This window comes from Pyxicephalus adspersus, chromosome Z, assembly GCF_032062135.1.
Source record: "Pyxicephalus adspersus chromosome Z, UCB_Pads_2.0, whole genome shotgun sequence".
Taxonomy (NCBI): Eukaryota; Metazoa; Chordata; class Amphibia; order Anura; family Pyxicephalidae; genus Pyxicephalus; species Pyxicephalus adspersus.
The window spans coordinates 22862374-22881619 of record NC_092871.1 but is presented as its reverse complement, the minus strand read 5'-3'; the positions used below and the strand labels follow the sequence as shown (position 1 = coordinate 22881619).

Below are 19246 nucleotides of genomic sequence, written 5' to 3'. Positions count from 1 at the left end.
TAATAAACAGCAAATATTAATGAACAATTAACCAAACTTTATTAATCTGACCACACAGATTTTGAAAGGAATAATCTTTCATTTCTTACAAAAAAAAAAAAATATTTAGTTTAAAAGTCTTTTTCTATCTAGATTTAAAAATGCACCGTTTAATATGGCTTTCAGAGTTTTTCATTTTTAAGTAAATGTAATTTACTGTATTGTACACCACTGTTTTTTATTTTTTCCATTCTTTGTTGCATCTTCGTGCTGTTGATTCTTTGCAAACTCTTCCTTTGTAAATTTACCCTGAAGATGTCTGCATAGCAAGTCTCAAGGAGGGGATACTAATGGGGGCGATGTGTTGTGTAGTCTCTTTCGGAAGCCCCTCTATAACAGTGGCTAAATGAGGACCTTACTAGCAGGATCCTTAGGGGTGAAATCTTCAAATTTTGAAATATTGAAAATTATTTTTCTAATAACATTATGTCTTAAAGCCTATAAATGATTTTAGTTCACTTGTACATTAAAGAAAAATGAAAGTTAAACATCACCATAATTTTTCAGAACTCTGACTCAACGTTTTGTTATTAGCAGTTGGTAAGGTGAACATTTAAACAAGTTTTTCCTTTTATCCTATTAGATGTTTAAAGGCCTGTCGCTTACATTAACCTTTGTATAAATAAGCCCATTACATTTAATGGGAAATATTGTGTTTTTGCAGATCCCAAGCACTTCAGCAGATAAAATGCTGCATGCAGATGAAGCTATTTAAAGTGCTTTACCTAAGAAGCTGAAGATTTTTTTTTAAATGCTAAATGGCTATTCCACCTATGGCCATAGAAATATCATCTTAAACATTGAGAGGGGTGCTTGCATATTTATGATTAACTAATTTAAAATAGTAAAGTGTAACTGTTTTAGGTTCAGACCACAATTTACAAAATTAGGTATGAAAAATAAAGAGTTGCATTGAAGTCACTTGAATAAATTAACCCGTAAGTTAGACTTTCTAACCTGAGATGAGGTTATACTGTTTGATATCTGAAGGACATACATTTATCTAGAGTGCAAAACATGGTATGGTAAGTAGACCATACTGGAAGTGAGTGTAGAACAAAACTAGGGGGCTGATGGCTTATATCAACGTAATACAATTCTGTATATAATGACCACAGACAAAACTAATTTACTAAAAACATAACAAATCAGTTTTATGAATTTACTTTATAGGCTGTATATGAGCAAGGTGATGAAAAATATACTAGAGTGACACAATGTGCTTAAAAGGTGGGTAAGTACACTTCTTGAAAAGTTTAATAAAGGCACACGGATCACCTAAATATCTGTCTTCATCTGTAGGATAATCTCTCTATTATTATGAGGCAAAATAAGTTCTCACATTCTAGAAGTCTAGTATACAAAGCCTGAAATGGGATATAATGGCGACCCATCAAGCTGAACTCATGTCAATCATCTGAATATACAGATACAATACATATATGAGAGCTGTTTCACCTGCCAAAGGGTCGGTATTTCTGTCCATCCATTTCTGGAGTTTAGCTTTTAAAATGTTATCCATGTTCTCTCTATCACCTTTTAAACAAGTTTTTCTCAACCAAAGTTCTTTATAACTCTAGTGTTCCTAGGGGTTCCTTGAACAATAAGTAATTTGTGCCTTCCAGGCCAATTTAAGTGGCACAAATGATCTTTTTGGTTATCTGTAAGGGTGACATTCTTTTCAATGGTCTTTCTTCTCACCGATCGCAATTCTAATGTACTGTGAGCTGTGGAAATATTAATTCAAAGAAAGTCAAGAAACATTGTTTTAAATGTATTCCTACCTAATACTCATATTTCAATTTTGGGAAAATGCTAGTTGTAAGAAACCTAGAGCAGAATCTCCAAGATGACCAATTCCATAGGACATAGTCCAGTACAAGGATGGATTAATATCAGGTAAATACATATTTAGAAAGGTAACAAGAGTGTTTAGTACCTAATGAAATGGGTCATGTTTGACGTCTGCTGGAGTTTTGCACCCACTGTAGATCTGTCTTGACCACACCCTAAAACAAAAAACTTTTTTTATAGCAGGAGCCTAAATCCTTTTTGGTGTTAAGCACCTATTTAGAGCACTAAATAGGTGCTTAACCATTTTCACCATTAGGTAAAAATTTTTATTGGCACATTTTCTCCTATAAGTGCATTTGGAATTGATAGGAGAGATCCAGAAGATCGTCTTGTTCCACTATCTACTTCCTATGGGCACGCTCATTTATAAAGTAGACCCTGACTGGCAGTAAGGAGCAGAGGGGCAAGACTAAAATGTATTCACTTTAGGGCATTTAGCATTGTCCCTCTGCGAGAGGAAAGACTGCACAAAATTAAACTGGTTTTGATTTAAATGTAAAATCAATTAAAAATGAAGTTTGCTTTGTATTTCTAACCTGTTAAAGTAATATTATTTTTACTGGCTTATAGCATATCCACTTTAATTATATCATGCTGATTTCTCTTACTGACCACAAACGCAACTAATCATGTATCATGTAAATTAGTGTTTCTTAACCAGGATTCCTTCAGAGGTTGCTAGGGGTTCCTTGAGCAATGAGCAGTTTGTGCCTTCCAGGTCAGTTACACCAATTATCTTTTTGGATATCTGTAAGGCCGATGTTTTTCCAATAGCCTGCAATGTAATAGGAATTCTTCCCACTGACCACCACACTAACATACTGTGATATGTGGATAAAGTAATTATGGAAGGGGTTCCTTAAGACCTAAGATGTTCCCCCATGTTAAAAGAGTCAAGAAACTTTAATGTAAATTAAAACCAATTTAAACTACTACGTACTAAGTACTGTTTTTCTTGATAATAAATCAATAATGCATACAAGATGTAAGAAATGTGGAAGTGCACTAAATGTGTTGAAGTGAGGGGAACACCTTAAGAGGTTGTAAGGGTAAATTATGACGAAAACCATTGGGGTTGACCTACTAAAAGAATTTAAGATATTTAGCAAATTATCGCTCTGGTAATTCATTTTCATTTGCTTAGCAAGGTAAAGCTTTGCCGCCTTCATCCAATTACATGAAAATACTGATTATTGTTTTTTTTTATATATATTTTTGCATGTGAGAGGGTAATCTTTGCAAAGTTCACTTTCACCACATGCATTATATAAGTGAATTATATTGATATTATTGCTTAGTGAATTACATTTTTAGTAATTCAACTCCAATTAGTTTTTATTTCAAACAAAACTTAAAAATAGGTCAGAAGTGGGATCTTATTGAAAAGGAAGTTATATCTATCATAGAAGTATTCCTTTACTATTGGTGCTTTTATTCTTCATTCTCTAATGTTCTGTCATGCTTAATAAACTTCAATTAGCATGGAAGTCCTATGTTGATTTACCAAGATATTTTTAGGTAAAAATTACTTCTTTTTGCTGCTATTTTTCATGACTTTAATACTTTCTCAAAAATATTTCTCTTTTACATACATTTTTCTCAGTTTTCAATTTTTTTTTTTAAATTATAAATATTTTTACTGTACTTTTAATCAAAGTACTATAGTACTTTGTACTATATATACTATAAAGCAGAGGTCCCCAACTCCTGATCCGCAGCCCACTAGTGGAGCTCAGACCTGCGATGGGAGAGTGGACAGGTTCTGGTATCATGACATCACTCTGGGGGAAGTTTCTTCCCCTTTGAAATAAACACGGTTCCCCGCACATGCACAGTCCGGAGTCCGTGCATTTAGTGGTCTGCGACCTGCAAAAGGTTGGGGACCACTGCTATAAAGTACTATATATTAAAATGAACCCGGAACCTAGATTTCCAAACGTTTTAGGGTTCATGCTCAACTGAGTTGTAACATACCATGTTAGCAGTTTTAGGTAAGTGTGTAAAGATTAAACAATCAGGACACTTGCCATGGGCAATTCTCTTAATAGAAAGCTTAACACATTATGTATACTGTAAACTGCCACTAAGGCAGCATTTGGAAAGCACCCATGAGTATTGTCATTTACCAAAATTAACGTTTTTTTTCTTTTTTAAAAACTTTAGAGTATTCATTGGACCAAAATGTATGGGGCGATAGGAAATATGGGATTACCTATATCTGGAACAGTCTGTAAATTTTTTTATAGATGTAATTTAGAGGTCATGTATCTACATATCCTCAATCTACCCTACAGTTTTACTAAGTATTAGTTGACTTCCTATCAGTCCTTATTAACTAATATTTACTTTAGAGAGTGCAAGGGGCATATCTCACATTCTGTTTATAATGTGCTAGTGTATTTTGATGAAATACCTTTGTCAAGCAGACTACATCTGACTTCCCCATGTCATTGGTCAAAAATGATACCCAGACAACTGGTAGATACATGTCCTTCCTATTTACACCTGAATACTGATGTAATTGCAAACAGGCAGAAACCCATTGATAATGGAAAATAATGAGTTTTAATACCTGGAACACCAATGGGTCAAGTGGCTTTAAATACTCCAAAATTATGATGAAAAACAAAAGCACATTGGTGCCCATACCTGTTTGCAGTTTCAGATTATCTAGGTGTTGTTGGAAGAACTTGTGAAGTTCAAAGCAAAAAGTTTGTCTTTACATTTAACCTACAATTGAAGGATCAACAAGGAACTGAGGGAAGAAATCTCCCAATTTGTGTTGCAGCATGTGAAGATTTCATATCATTTCTTGCATGAGTTGTTAAGAAGCAGAATATAGCATGAGACAGTTTTTCCCTCAGATTTTAGATCTGTTGGAAATAAAACCTTGTCCATTGTAGACAGCAGCACCATTCACACCACGAGAAATGACTTGTTTTCCAGAGAGTCCATTGAATGACAACCTCGGAAAATGTCATTGCTTGCTCTATAAATGTTCTAAAAGCTGTTGGTCTTTTTGACCTACAATTTGCAGTGCATTATTTGTGGCACCTTGCCTTGTAAAGCTTCATTGTTTTAAACTAACCCATGTTTCTTTGTTTGCACCAATTTAGTTGATAAAAGCACCTTTAGAGAAGAGTATATAATCTTATTTATATTAGACTGTGAGCATCCCCATTGTGAACCTGGCTAGCTTGCTCACCAAGCACTTTATCACCCCTACAACCAAGACTTTATACTTTTAGGTCCCAGTAAAGTATTAAATAACCTTATATTTCAAAGGGCATATACGTTACATGAGATCCAACCATGCAATCTTTGAAAAGTGATTTTTGTTAGTTGGGACCCAGGAACCATTGGGGGTATCCTTACTACTCCACTATTATGATTCAGTAATTTTCAAAAACAGAGAAAAATAGTACATTCCATGAAAATTATTGCCTCAATACCTTCATGGTTGCAATCTGAAATAGGCAGCAATGATCCTAAATAGCAAAAAGGGCAAGGACGTGCCCCAGTAACCCCTAGTATTATATATATATATATAGCAGTGAGTGCAAGAAAAATTGTTTACGACTGGTTGTTCACGGTTATATCAGGTTTCATGTTGCATTTTGCCTAACAAGTGAACCCAAGAATATAAATAGTCAGACCATGCTATGGATTTTCTACATCTTTAAAAGGGAACCTGTCAGGATACATATTTGACAGTTATCACTGCTGAGTTGTTTTTGAAGGGAAAGATCCAAGGTAGACATTCCCCTATAGTAATCCTCTGACTTAGAATAAGTATGTGCCTATTAGTTGTCTTGTCATCTATACAGCCTGTGTTTTAAATTATATCTTCAGAGCTTACAAGTTGAAAAACAAGTCAGCATTGACAGTTTCCTTATTTATGTCCTAACATTTTCTCTTTAATTTCACATAAAACTTAATTATTGGGTATTTATAGACCTTAAATTTTGGGTTTTCCCAATGCAGTTTCTTTTCACAGACCTATAAAAATGATAAATTTCTTTATTTAGTTTTCCTCCCACAGTTAATTCAAAATAATATTCATTATTCCATTCATTTATAAATATCCCCTCCCCAACTCAAGTGGTATATCTGTCCATTTAGGACTTTATAGCTTATACACCAGCAAGCCTGTACCCATGAGGTTTCCACAACCCAGAGGGTATAATTATTAAAATAAAATGCTGCGACCCAGAACAATCAGTCAGAAGCCAGCTTTCATTTTCTAACCTGTAGTAAAAATAATGACAGCTGACATCCCATTGGTTGTTAATGGCAGCACATCCACTGTTTTGCACAGATTTCGATAAATTATCCCCCGCGGATATTAAAATGAAAGCATACAATGCCACTTAAAAAAGCGGCTGAAAACTAAACAAATATTACAGAGGTACGGCCAAGAAAGAATAGAAACATAACCTATCCATGCAAAATATATCTCCTTTGGTTTACATCATATCTTGATATGTGACAAAGTAGTTTGATAAAGGCTTCCTTCTTGAATTGAAAGAATAAATAAAATATGGCTCCCTAGCTTGCCATTGCATCAAATGTACGCTAGATGTGGATTAATCAGGAGTTAATTCTAATCCAAGTATCCATTAAATATGTTCTTTCCTTTTTCCCTGCTTGATTCATGTTGCCATTTACCTTCAATGTCTTGTTTATACTGTTTTTCAAGTACAGTTCCTCTTGTGATTGCTATGTCTGCTAAATTAAAGTGCACGCATTTTCATTTTTATCATAAGCTTTAGTAGTTGATCTTGGGTTTTATACTTCATTATCATTGTTCCTTTTTCAATTCAACCCTGCTGACACAGCCAAGGAATATATCACTATGTGCCAGGTTTTCTTGATACATGGACAGTTGTCTCATTTTTTAAAGTGTTTCACTTGTAAAAAGGGTCCAGGCAAAAGATATCTTCAGGCCACTTTTGGATAACCACCATTGCCATCAGTACAGAACCAAAAGTCACATGGTCTTCTGTGTAAAGCGTTAGAAAGTTTATTTGTTCCATATTTCTTTCTGCAACTATGTACTGTTCCACCCAAGTTACATTCTGTTAAAAATATTTCTTACATTCCTGAATTGTTAATAGGGTGTTGGTAAGGCTTTCGTTGACTCTGGCACCAAGTGTTTCCAAAAAGTGGACAGCAGGAAGTACTAAAGGAGAGAAGGAAGTAGGATCATATCCATGATGGTCTTCTTAGGTCATACTGGTTTGTCAAAAGGCCTTGGGAAAGGTGTGCCACTAGAGGAGGATATTTTCCTGCAGACAGTATTGGTATGATTCTCACAGCGACAGCCTGGTCTTTTCACTTTGTCATAGCCTTTCTGGCAGAGTGTCAGGCAACCTTTAAGAGGAGGGTAGCAGCATAGACAAGGCATGAAGAAAGAAAGGAAGCTCATGACTGCCCATCGAGCACAGCAGGATCCCTGACTGCAAGAGCAAGGGTTGTCAGCACAGTTGTCCTCATCGTCGGAAGAACAGTGGTAGAAGAGGCCTTTGATACAACAAAGGCAAGTTCCATATTCGATGACATTTTTGGCTGAGCACAAGAAGCGCTGATTACAAATCCAACAAGAAGGGAGTTTCCGAACTTGTGTGCATTCATCACAAATACAACGCCCACATTCCTCACAGATGAACAAGTGGCCCATGTATCTATCTGACTTCTCCATTATTCCTTTAATAAACTGGTCTTGCTTCAGGTCACCATCCTTAGGCTGTGTCCTCATAAGTGAATGCCCTGAATTTGATGGAGTGATTCCAGTTAGCAGTCTCTGGTCTGATGCTGTGGTACTCCTAGAAACTGAGCTTATTGTACTGGAATGACTTAGATCGTGAGTAAGATGTTGGGATTGATGTTGATGGCTTTGGCTGCGATGTAGATCCTGGTGATTATAGGACACAAGGTGGTCATTAGACCACTCTTGCTTTGCAGCATGTTGAGAAAGTGAAGGATTAGACCAAGTTTGCATGAACGATACAGAAGGTCGCTCCACATAATCATTGTTGGCTCTGATCGAACGAATTTGGTCTATGGAAAGAACCTGTTGGATGTCTCCAGTTGATATATCCATGACCTTTCCTTTCCCTTCCTTGTAATGACAGTCACTCTTTGGATAATAATATGTTCAAGGGGTATCTTCTATCAAGGTACATCAGAAGTTCCTAAAAAATACAAACAATATTTCTATATTAAAATAAATAGATGGGAGTATACAATATAGTTTTATTATATGCCACATTTGTACAATAGGTCCTATTTATAATAATGCCATGTTGCATTATAACATTTTATTGTATTCACATCTTCTTCAGCAGGGGGTTCAGATTAGATATATATATTAAGAACATCCTTGGTTTTCCCAGCTACAACACTACTTTGAAACTAGGCATCCATACTAAAACATTTACAGGTCATTTCTTTCAATATACTCTAAGTAATTGTTGCTTTTTGGAGAAAGCATTGGAGTATAGTGTCCAGTTTAAAATAACAATGAAAAATGTTCTAGCAGATATAAGCCTATGAATGAATAGCAAATAGATGTGTCTGTTGCAGAACCAAATACTAGTACATAATGTGTTCCTGCAAGTTGGTGTCAATGCAGGGATTTTAGAATTAGTGGAAGTTGAACATTCTTTCAATTCCTAATGTGCAATAAAAAAAATACCATGTACAATTTAGCTATTAATCAACCTTTTCGCTCCCTCAGCAGAATCATTGGAACTATTGTTCTGGTTAAATTGTTCCGGATAAATTAGGGAAGACTTGAGTAGTAGAGTTACCTGTTACTTGTTTCTGGATTAGGTGGGTGTCCCCATTGGACGATTTACTTTCACCTCCTTCTGGTAACTTATAAAAGTAAAAGTTTATAAAAGTGTAAAGGTTTGGTTTTCCCATAATTTTTTCTCTAGGTGAATGTACACCAGTACCTGCACTGTTTTTTCCTCATTTGACATACATTTGGAATGCACCTCAAACACAGGTCAGCAGAAACCCTTTGAGTTTAATTAAACAAAATGAAAACTCAAATTTGCATTTAAATGGCTCTGCTCTATGTTGCACCTTGTTCCTTTGGATGCAGCATATGCTATTAGGCAAAGCAAGAAAAAGAAACCCTTTTCTTGTGATCTGCATGCATTCATATAGAAATTGTGGTGTTTATGTAGAATGCAGTTGCTCACCATTTTTTTAGCATGAATGTGGTTCTTGACTATATTTGGCTCCATAACAGAACCTGAAAAACTATGTAACATTTTGTGTAATAGATGTGTACCCAGTGGATAAACATAGCTTACCTAGAGATTAGGGCACTGAGGGCTGTGTGCCATGAGCCTCCAGCTACATAATATTTTTTTAATACTAGCCCTGAATATAATGCGTATTAAAAAGCACTCAGTGAAAGTTTTAACTTAACTCCGACCACAAGGGAAACACATGACCTTATCTACACTGCAGTCTGCTTGGAGAAAACCACTTTATTTCTTATTATCCTGCCTGTAATTGCTTTTCCAGGCATCGCTCCCTAGAGATTCCTCCAGGAGACACTAGTGGAGAAAGTGAAGTGTCATACTACCATTTACACCATGCTGTCTAATGCACAGGTTGAATAATCTTGTCTGCATATCTTAATGAATATGATATATTTTTCAAATCCATCAGATTCTAAAAGGATGCATCACAAGCAATTTCACTGGTAAAAAAAAAAAGACATATGTCCCTAGTTTTCCCTCCAGATATAACATTCATTTTGCAATCTCTAGATATACTTTTGTCTTCTGTTTCCAACAAAATATATCTCAACAGATTTATTCTAAGGGTTAAATGGGTTGTTCTGTAATATGAATTTTTAGGATACTGTTCATAGTATTTTTTAATTGGAAAAATACATCCCTAAAAAGGATTATAATGTTTATAATATAATAAATATTATAAGGTGTGTATATGAATATATTTATATATATATATATATATATATATATATATATATATATACACAGGTAGTCCCCGGGTTACATACAAGATAGGGACTGTAGGTTTGTCCTTAAGTTGAATTTGTATGTAAGTTGGAACACGTACATTATTTTAATGAATGCAATTAGGAGAGGTTGTCTCAACATATTATTAGGCAGCGTGGTGTCAGTTACTGTATAAAATCCTCACTGTGAGTTATTTACAAACAAAGCAAAAAAAAAAAACCTAATGGAGCTTAGACATTTATTACCTTCTAAAGCAAGCTGTGCTTTGATATGCAAAAAGAAGATGATTTACTTTCACCTCCTTCTGGTAACTTATAAAAGTAAAAGTCATGCAAACTGCCCCCCTCCCTCTCAATGGGCCGATGTCCTGTACATGAACAAGCAGGGTAGCTCCGTTTGTATCTAGGAGTTGTCCATATGTCGGGTGCCACCTGTATATATTTATATATATATATATATATAATATATATATATATACCATAGTCCTTGGCTTCTAGTCTTTATACTTTTTAAGTCATTGACCCTGAATAAGTATGAAAACAAATAAAGTCAGAACTCCTTAAATGAATCCTTGCTCTGGGTTAGTGACACCGTATGGATTCAATCATTTATATTAGAATAACCCCCAAACAAATAGCATTTCCAGAATGTGAGAGCACTAAGGCAGCCCCCATATATCTCTCAACTTTGCTTTTAAAGCCCAATTTCAGAGAACTTTCGTGTTCCTTTTAATTTAGTTGCCCCTTTCTGCTCTCTCTCCAGTTCTAAAACAAATTGTAAATATTGTTGTTATTGAAGTTCAACTTTGAAATCAGTCCCGCAATTCCTAAGGAAGCAGATTTTGTGAAACGCCTCAAAGTTGAGACTGAGAAGGCATTGTACATGTATGACTATGTTTGAATTTTCTAATATTTTAGTTTTGTGAAATATATTAAATATATGTGTTTGATTGAAAAGGTGCCTTAAAGGTCCTTTTTGGTTTTTGTAAGGAATAAAAATGGGGAACTTATTCAAGGTTTTGTCCTTGTCTTAGTCTAGAAACTACTGTGACTACACTGAATACAATTTAAGCACAACAGTTCTTTGGAATAATTGAATTAATGAATTATTCTTGATGTTGGTACTGGGTCATGAATCTCCCATGACTCCATGCAAGCTCTGCTAAAATATAACAAAAAATAAAAGTTAACTTTTAACAATTGTTTTGGAAGAGGATCTTTATAAAATCAGTTTTTTTTCTTTCTATAAAAGTAATTAATAAAGAATGTGCTTATTATTGCTCTAACCAATGTCATTAACTTTATTTTTAATTATTTTTATGGAAGTAGTGAAGTTACCTTGACGAACAAATGACATTACAGAACACCCACCAATCAGATTTGATAGGCTGTAGTTAAAGATTAATTTCCACTTTGTTCATTTCACGTTATAATATAACATTTAGGGTAAGTTTCCTTTTTCTAAATTCCTTGCATCTGACCTTGGAATTTAACACAAGCTAGTGCAAAAACTATTTATTTGGTAAGTTAGCCCTATGATTGGCTTCCATGGACAGAACTTATATTTTTCCTTTGCTGCAGTTTTCATAAATAGGCTCCATTGTGTTTTTTTGATTCTAGAACAACCCATCAGTCTGTGGTAATGACTCAGATTTGCCTACTAGCATGATTCCAATGTCAGAGAGGTCATTGATTCTAATCTCTTTTCTGTCACTACATCCTATAAGTTTACACAACAGATATGTTCCTAAGAGCAGCACTTTGCACCCAGCGATGAGAGAAGATGAAATGAACACGTTGATGCAGAACAGTTTAAATGAAGAGTAGTGGAAAGGAAGAGTAACTGGAAATAACTGACACCTACTCACCTCAAGTAAAACATCAATCTGACTAAACCACAAATATAGCCAACTTAGGAAAATCATCAAAACCATAAAATCTGACTTAATTGGAAAAAAAGTTGTTTTCTGTATTTTATTGCATGTGTTATGCAAATAAATATTTAAACATATACTACATAAGCTTTCACCGAAGATGTATACTCAGATTATACTTAAAAGCAATGAACTATTCAAACTATGCCTAGCTCAGCAAACAAAGGGGATTGAAGAACATAAAGCACTACACTAATAGTATATGACCACATATAATATTACTAATACAAATGAAGACAAATAACTCATAACACAACTAAATTGTAAAAAATAAATAAATAAAAATAAGCATAAAAAGTCCATACATGCACCTAAATCTCTACCATTGTCTGTTGGTAGACTTCATCACCATTCCCTTGTGGAAATCTTCCAGTCCATGGGTCTGATTTATTAAATTTAAGGCTGGAGAGGATACACTTCATCAGAGAAGCTGGGTGATCCATCAAACCCGGAATGGCTCTGGTCCAGGATTAAACATTTGCTGGCAATTAGCAAATGACGTCAAAAAAATCCATTCCAGGTTTGCTGGATCTCCCAGCTTCACTGATGAAGTGTATCCTCTCCAGCCTTAAATTTAATAAATCAGGCCGAATGTGTTTCAATGGCAGTAACTATGTTTTATAAAAAAGCCCTTTGAGTCATTTTGTTTTGGGGACCATATTGTTGGTTCTAACAGTTCTACACAACCACTTTATTGCCGCTTCACACAAACATCATCAGAGGTGATCAGGTCTGAATCAGGAACAAAATATATTCTGTATACCTATAGTTGCCTTTCTACATGTTCATATGTTTGACTTGATGATGCTGGTAGGAGTGGACAAGGGTACAGCGTGGTTCCCATTGATCTCAATAATCATAATGCAGGATAGGCAGCAAACCCAAGTTGTTTTGAGTGTCTGATGTACAGCAGTGGTCCCCAACCTTTTGGGGCTCACAGACCACAAAAGGCATGGACTCAGGACCGCACATGCGCGGGGAGCTGCGTGTCACTCAAAGGGGAAAAAACTTCCTGAAGTTACGTCCTGATGCCAGAGCCCGTCCACTCTCCCATCGCAGGTCTAAGCCTGTTTTGCGTACCGGAGACGAGATCCTTGGCTCTGGCGGATGCGCCCAAGCTACGTCCTTATCCTGACCCCGTTGCGTGGTGCACCGGCCAGAGCCACGGCCCACCTGTCAGACAGCCTAGTGGGCCATGGACCGGGCATTAGGGATCTCTGATGTGGAGGATCAGCTAATGTGCACTAGAACAGCAATCTCTGCTCAAAGTGCCTAAATGTCTTTTGTGTATTTTGGGATTTCATGAGCAGGCGTCATTAAATACCAAGATCTTGCCAAAGTATTATTGTTGCGGTCTGTCTATATTAAAATGGATTCCTATGATTCCTTATGCTTCAAATCCTTGTGACCATGAGAGAAAGTGAATGATACAGACATTCTTACAACTTTAACAAAGCCAAAAAATTAGTCAAATTTGGACAAAAAAAATTATGTATACATTACGTATACATTTATTCTACATCCTTATAATAAAATTGCTCTATTTAGTTACTGTGTCATGGCAGCAGCATATCTGAGCTTACTATTTAAGACCCTGCAAAATACATTACAGCCAATTGAAATGCATGTTTCTACTTATTACACTATACTAAAATCGGATACAAAATACAAAATATTTGTTTGCTTTTTCTCACTCATTATGGGTTTATTTAATTTGAATCTAAGACCAAACAAGAATTGATAGTTATGAAAGTCAAACTATTTGATGCTATTAAAGGTCATACTTACCTAAAACAGCATCTGAGATATAAACACATAAAATAAAACAATTGGATGAGAATCGGTATTGGCGGAGTGGGGTGACTGTTGTAATGGTGGAAACAATACTGAAGTGTACGGCTCGGCAGCGGTTGCCTCATACAACTTAAGACCACACTGACGTCACTCTGCACCTCCCTTGTTTTTTTGTCTCTGTTTTAGTTTGTGAATTTAGTGCAATATAAAGGCAAAAATTGTCATTCAGAATATAAGAATTTATAGAATATTACTTTTGTTTTAGTATTAAAAAAACATAAAAATTGCAAATAGTGTCCACATTTTTCTGTGGACCACCAAAATTGTCTTGTGGACCATGGACCACTGGTTGGCGACCACTGGTCTACAGTATTAGTCTAGGCTTCAGTACAGAAAAAAACATAAAAGGAGGTTAGAAAATATAAATATCTGTTATCTTACTACTGATGTCTTATCTTACTTGTATCTAGTAAACGGTTGAATTTCTACTTAATGATTTACACAACCATTGTAATGAGAATTAAGTTCTTATATTCATACAGACCAATGATAAAAAAAATGACTGGCTTTATTGTGACTTGTGGTTCTAAGTGATATTATGCATGTTGAGAAATAGAATAAATATAGACAAATAAAAAATAATAATTCGAAATTTGTAACTTAACATCTGCCTATACCCGATTGTCCTGATATTTGGTAATCACGTGTTTATTCTTCTCTATCCTTACTATTCTCTGTAGCAAGTTTGGCCATAAAGGGCCTTTAGTGTAAGCGTTCATACGATTATACCAACCACTAATAAAATCAATTATCAAGAGGCACCTAAGAAATTTGCTCTCATTGCTGAGACGTGGATGATGCAGCTGCTTATACACACATACTTGATTGTCACCATTAGGTGGTGAGCAATAATAGGCAGGAAGTGATTGGGGTGACGTAACATTAGGGAAAACCACATGTGACAGGTGGCCTGACATGGGCAGGTAGTGGGTGGTGAAATACCACTTATTTAAATATCATCAAATGAGTTAGCAAACAACTGGCCCTGTAGGGTTAACATCCCTTTCCACTTTCAACATTTAAATTGGCAAAATTTAAGAATTCCTGTTATTCAAGATCTTCAGTTAAAAAAGCTTCCTATGTTAAAATTGTATTTTTACAGGACTAAAAGTGAGAGTGTTGCATGTGAAGGGTAATACAGTAAAAAGTGTATGTAAAACCAAAAGTATTCTTTTCTACGGAAGTATGGGAGGAGAGTTTACCCTTTGTATTTTCCCCTTTCTAAAGTGATGGAAAGTCCAAAATTTTACATCTGTAACAGTAACCAGATTTAAGGAGAATACTTCCAATGGGAACACATGCTCAGATGACAATTGTCCAAAAGGGTTTTTGCCTTCATTTTTGGAGAGGTAATACTTTTTTTCCTGTTGTGTCTCTGGGGCAGGAAGTGAAGGGAAAGTATTCCAATGTAATACAGAAAAAAAAGTTAACTATTCTATACTCCTATTCTATACTACTATATAGTAATCTAAAAATGAAAATAAAATATGAAAATAATTGAAATGAAATTGAAATGAAAATAAATGAAATAATTATTTTGGTTTTACATATAATTTGCCAACTCTTACTCTTACTTTCTGTGTTGTTTTGTGATTAAAGCTGAACCCTTGATGAGTAAGGATTGTCTAAATATAAGTGCTGTTTTTATTCATACTTTAATTCTGTTGTGATTTATGTATATCCTTCAGATTTAAATCACCTAAAAACTTTGCCTTTGCGCAGAGGCATCCTGTAAAATAAAACAGTCACTGCTGATCTCTCTAACTTTTATCAGTTAGTTGTTTTTCAGCCTATCTGTGGACTGTACAACACATTGGAATTGAGGAAAGAAGATTTTCCAGAAACACCTCCTGTTCCAGGTAAACAATCCTGGTCCCCCACAGATCAAGTTAATATTTTCACTCTAGGACATGAAGTATGTACTAGTAAGGATACCTGGTGAAAAAAGTAAAAGTCTATCAGACAACCTATAGTGTTACAATGGTGTTCTTTCTGGCCTCCCATGCTTGATTTGGAAATTGACGCCTACATGCCATTGCTGCCAGTTTTAGTCTGTTGTTAAAATCATGCTACTCAAAAAAAAGCTACCTATACATTTGGTGGCAAAAGTTTATAGCTTTTATGAACTTAAACTGCACCTAAAACATAAACTTCCATTTCTGACACAATTCTAAAAATACATCTTGCTTGGTTGGTGTTCTGATCCTTTGCCTTTAATACTTAAAACAAATCACTGATCAAAAAGAGTATGCAGCTCAGATGTCCAGCTAATTGAGAACAGTTATTTCCATGCTTGTTCAGGTAGGAGCATAAAACTATTGACACCAAAAGATCAGTTTTACATCCAGGCAATTGGATTTTTTTACAAGGATTTTTTCGGACAGCTATTACTCTGCAGCCTTCAATGACCACAAATCTTTGAAGACACATAAATAATAATAATGATGATGATATAAAATAACATTAAGAGAATTGTAAATTCTAATAATTTTCTTCCTCCAAGCACTTACAGGTGAAAAATATAAAAAAGCTGTCTGTAATACCTTAAAATTTTCCCACCATAGGCTCTGGCCTTTAATAAATTTCAAAAAATTCTGCCCATGGTCTTTACCTTGTGGGTTTAACCCCAATTTGTAATCAATTTCAGTGCCACCATAAAAACTGTAATTTCCTCTTTATTTAAGAAAGGGGTACCCCAAAACTGTCCCTCCATGACAAAAGGAATCCATACCCCCCTCCCCCCCCCGACCCAGCTAAACCCCCAACTTAGCTGCAATCTGAAATGTAAAACACCAAATTCCAAACCTACAGAAGCATTTAGCTTAATGTGATTAGTAGATGGGATCCCCAATAAAGATGATGTCTCCAAACTGCAAGAAACACTGGAATAATTGTTCGTAAAATGATGTCTCCCCTCCTATTTATTCCCCCACCTCCTAGATTGTAAGCTCTTCGGGGCAGGGTCCTCTCCTGTATCACTGTCTGTGTTCGTTTGTCATTTGCAACCCCCTTTAATGTACAGCGCTGCGTAATATGTTGGCGCTATATAAATCCTGTTTATAAATAATAATAATAATAATGGCTGGCATGCCATGCCGTTGACTAAACATTGGTATCACTCTTGTACATATTTGATTGAGTTTTAAAAATCTACCCCTCATTACTTATATAGAATCCTAATCATGGTCATACACATCTAATATACATTCTCTACAGATTCATCAGTTTGCAGTACAATTTAAATAGATCTTTAAGGTAGGTCCACACACCACACAGTTGATGGTAAAATAATTTATACAATTATTGTAAAATGATACTGTCATGTGCCATGAAACAAAAATAAATTCTTCAGTACCCTAAATATGAATAGAACATTTGTATTTTGTCAACGGACCGTTTTAATTGTTTCTATGGCACAAGAACTTGCTGTTCCATATTAATGGATGAAGCAAAGTGATTTAGCCAAGGTTACAAGGACCCATGAATAAAGATCAGCATTTGTCTGCTGCATGAGTGACTATGTCAACTCCCTCTTCATTCATGTAGGTTTAAAATCAGAAGCTATAGGATATAAAGACAATCTGAATATTTGCATGAGATGATGTTCAGTGATTAGCACTACACTGATCTAACTAAACTACTTTTTATCATTTTATAAACTACTAAACTACTTTTTATCATTGTATTTTTGTCTTCCTATCCATTCATTACACACACCAATTCATTACTATAATCCATTAACCTTGAAAATATTATTTTCCTGATCATTAGTATAGAATTGTAACATTTATTCACACTAGGCATATTATGAATTGTCCCCACCTTTTTTCTTCTGCAAAAACAAAATGTATATATACAAACAAACTATAAAACTGCATAAACAGAACATAAAAGTTGTCTAATATTTGTAAATATTGTGATATTTGTTGCTTTATTAGTTGTGTACAGCACAATTTCAATACATGCCTCTACATTGCTGCATCATACTAAATAAGGAGTGGTTACGGTTGTTGTATTGTAAATGAGAGTTACAATCTATTGCAATGTAATGGATATAGGTATAAGGGAAAAAAGCAAAAAGTCCAATGTTATATGTGAATATTGTAATATTATATGATGGGATCTGCCTCTAATATATTGTCGGAGGGGATTCAGGCCTGCTGTCATGATGCTTGTTCTACAATACAGATGCTGTTTATCCTACATTAGAATTAAGCCATATGTCATCGACCATGGAGGCACCAACTGATCCCATATTATAACATACTGTCTACGCTTTCTTGTAAAAGTCTTAACATAGTTGTACATTGCCTCATTAAATGTTTATAGTGTGGTTTATATCCAATATGGCATTGCTAAGAATCAGAGCTGCATATTTATTTTTTCTCCATATCCCTTCTATAGACTAATGTTCTGTTATCTGTAATGGAAGGATTGATGTCCACTGCATTTCCTGAGATCAATTTTCATTTTTCCCATAGCAAATGCACCAAGCAACCTAGGATGAAAATAGAACTGCACAGCTACAGATACTCCAGCTATTTTATCCTAACCTCACCTGATTTATGTAAGAAATTAGAATCAAGAATAATCAAGCCAGAGATTCATTAATCAAACAATGCAAAGAGCAATCATCATGCAGAGTCCTTTAGGCTAAAGCGACCAATCACATTTCATGTTCTTTGGTTTATATTAGGTAGAAAGATGATAGCCAGTTTCTGATTGGTTGTTGCTATGCATTACTGCACATTTAGGAAAGGCAAGTGCATGTGAATTGCAAATACAACAAGCAGTACCAGCAACAGCTGGGATGTGCAAAGAGCAAATCAATTTACACATTTTGGAAATAAATTTGGATAGGTTGATGAGGTTCCTGCATTACCCAAAATAATATTACAAAGAGAAATACATAATATGTATGCAGATTACCTATGTGTATATTTAGATCCATGGTGCTAGGCAAGTATTTAATCTCCACCCAGATCCAGGTAGTTACTGCTCCTCAGTCTTGCCCTTTGTATGCATCCTAGCTATAAGGAAAGTCTCAATGAATACTCCTCTTGGCAGGGGCTTCTGATGTCAAGGTGTGTCCCCAAACACCCCACACTGGGGTCACCGACAATGGCAGCCTCAGAACTCCAGCAATGCTATAGCAGACAGATGCAATGTGTAGCAGGGTTGTAGGTGCATAGTGTCTGTGCGATAAATCCGCATTTATATGGCTTAGATCAAGGTGTATCCGACCTCTGCAGACATGTATAGCCGCCTGTGCGATCCCTGCACACTCCGCCTGCTGCTGATCGCTGTCACTGGCTTTTGTGAATGCGGATATTGTCAGATATCTTGTGAATGAGTTAAGGGGGAGGAGAGAGGAGGGATCAGGATGGGGGGGTCACTGGATGTGTGCTTCCCATTCTATCATTATTATATCATTGTTATATAGCTCCATCACTATAGCAAAAACACTGCACAAATCACTGGACATAGAAATCTGATATCATTTACTTTAAATAATGACTAATTGCATGGGTACAGCATCCTCTTTTATTTTTTTCTTATT

General features: G+C 35.4%; 1 protein-coding gene across 1 annotated transcript; it reads right to left on the bottom strand.

Annotated features, from left to right (window-relative positions):
- Positions 1 to 274: 274 nt before the first annotated feature.
- Positions 275 to 19022, bottom strand: SPRY3 (sprouty RTK signaling antagonist 3). Its single transcript, XM_072429629.1, has 2 exons — positions 18616 to 19022; positions 275 to 8087 (listed from the first exon to the last, which is right to left on the bottom strand). Exon 2 carries the CDS (start codon positions 7994 to 7996, stop codon positions 7124 to 7126), a length of 873 nt encoding a protein of 290 aa, XP_072285730.1. The 5' UTR covers positions 7997 to 8087; positions 18616 to 19022; the 3' UTR covers positions 275 to 7123.
- Positions 19023 to 19246: the final 224 nt, after the last annotated feature.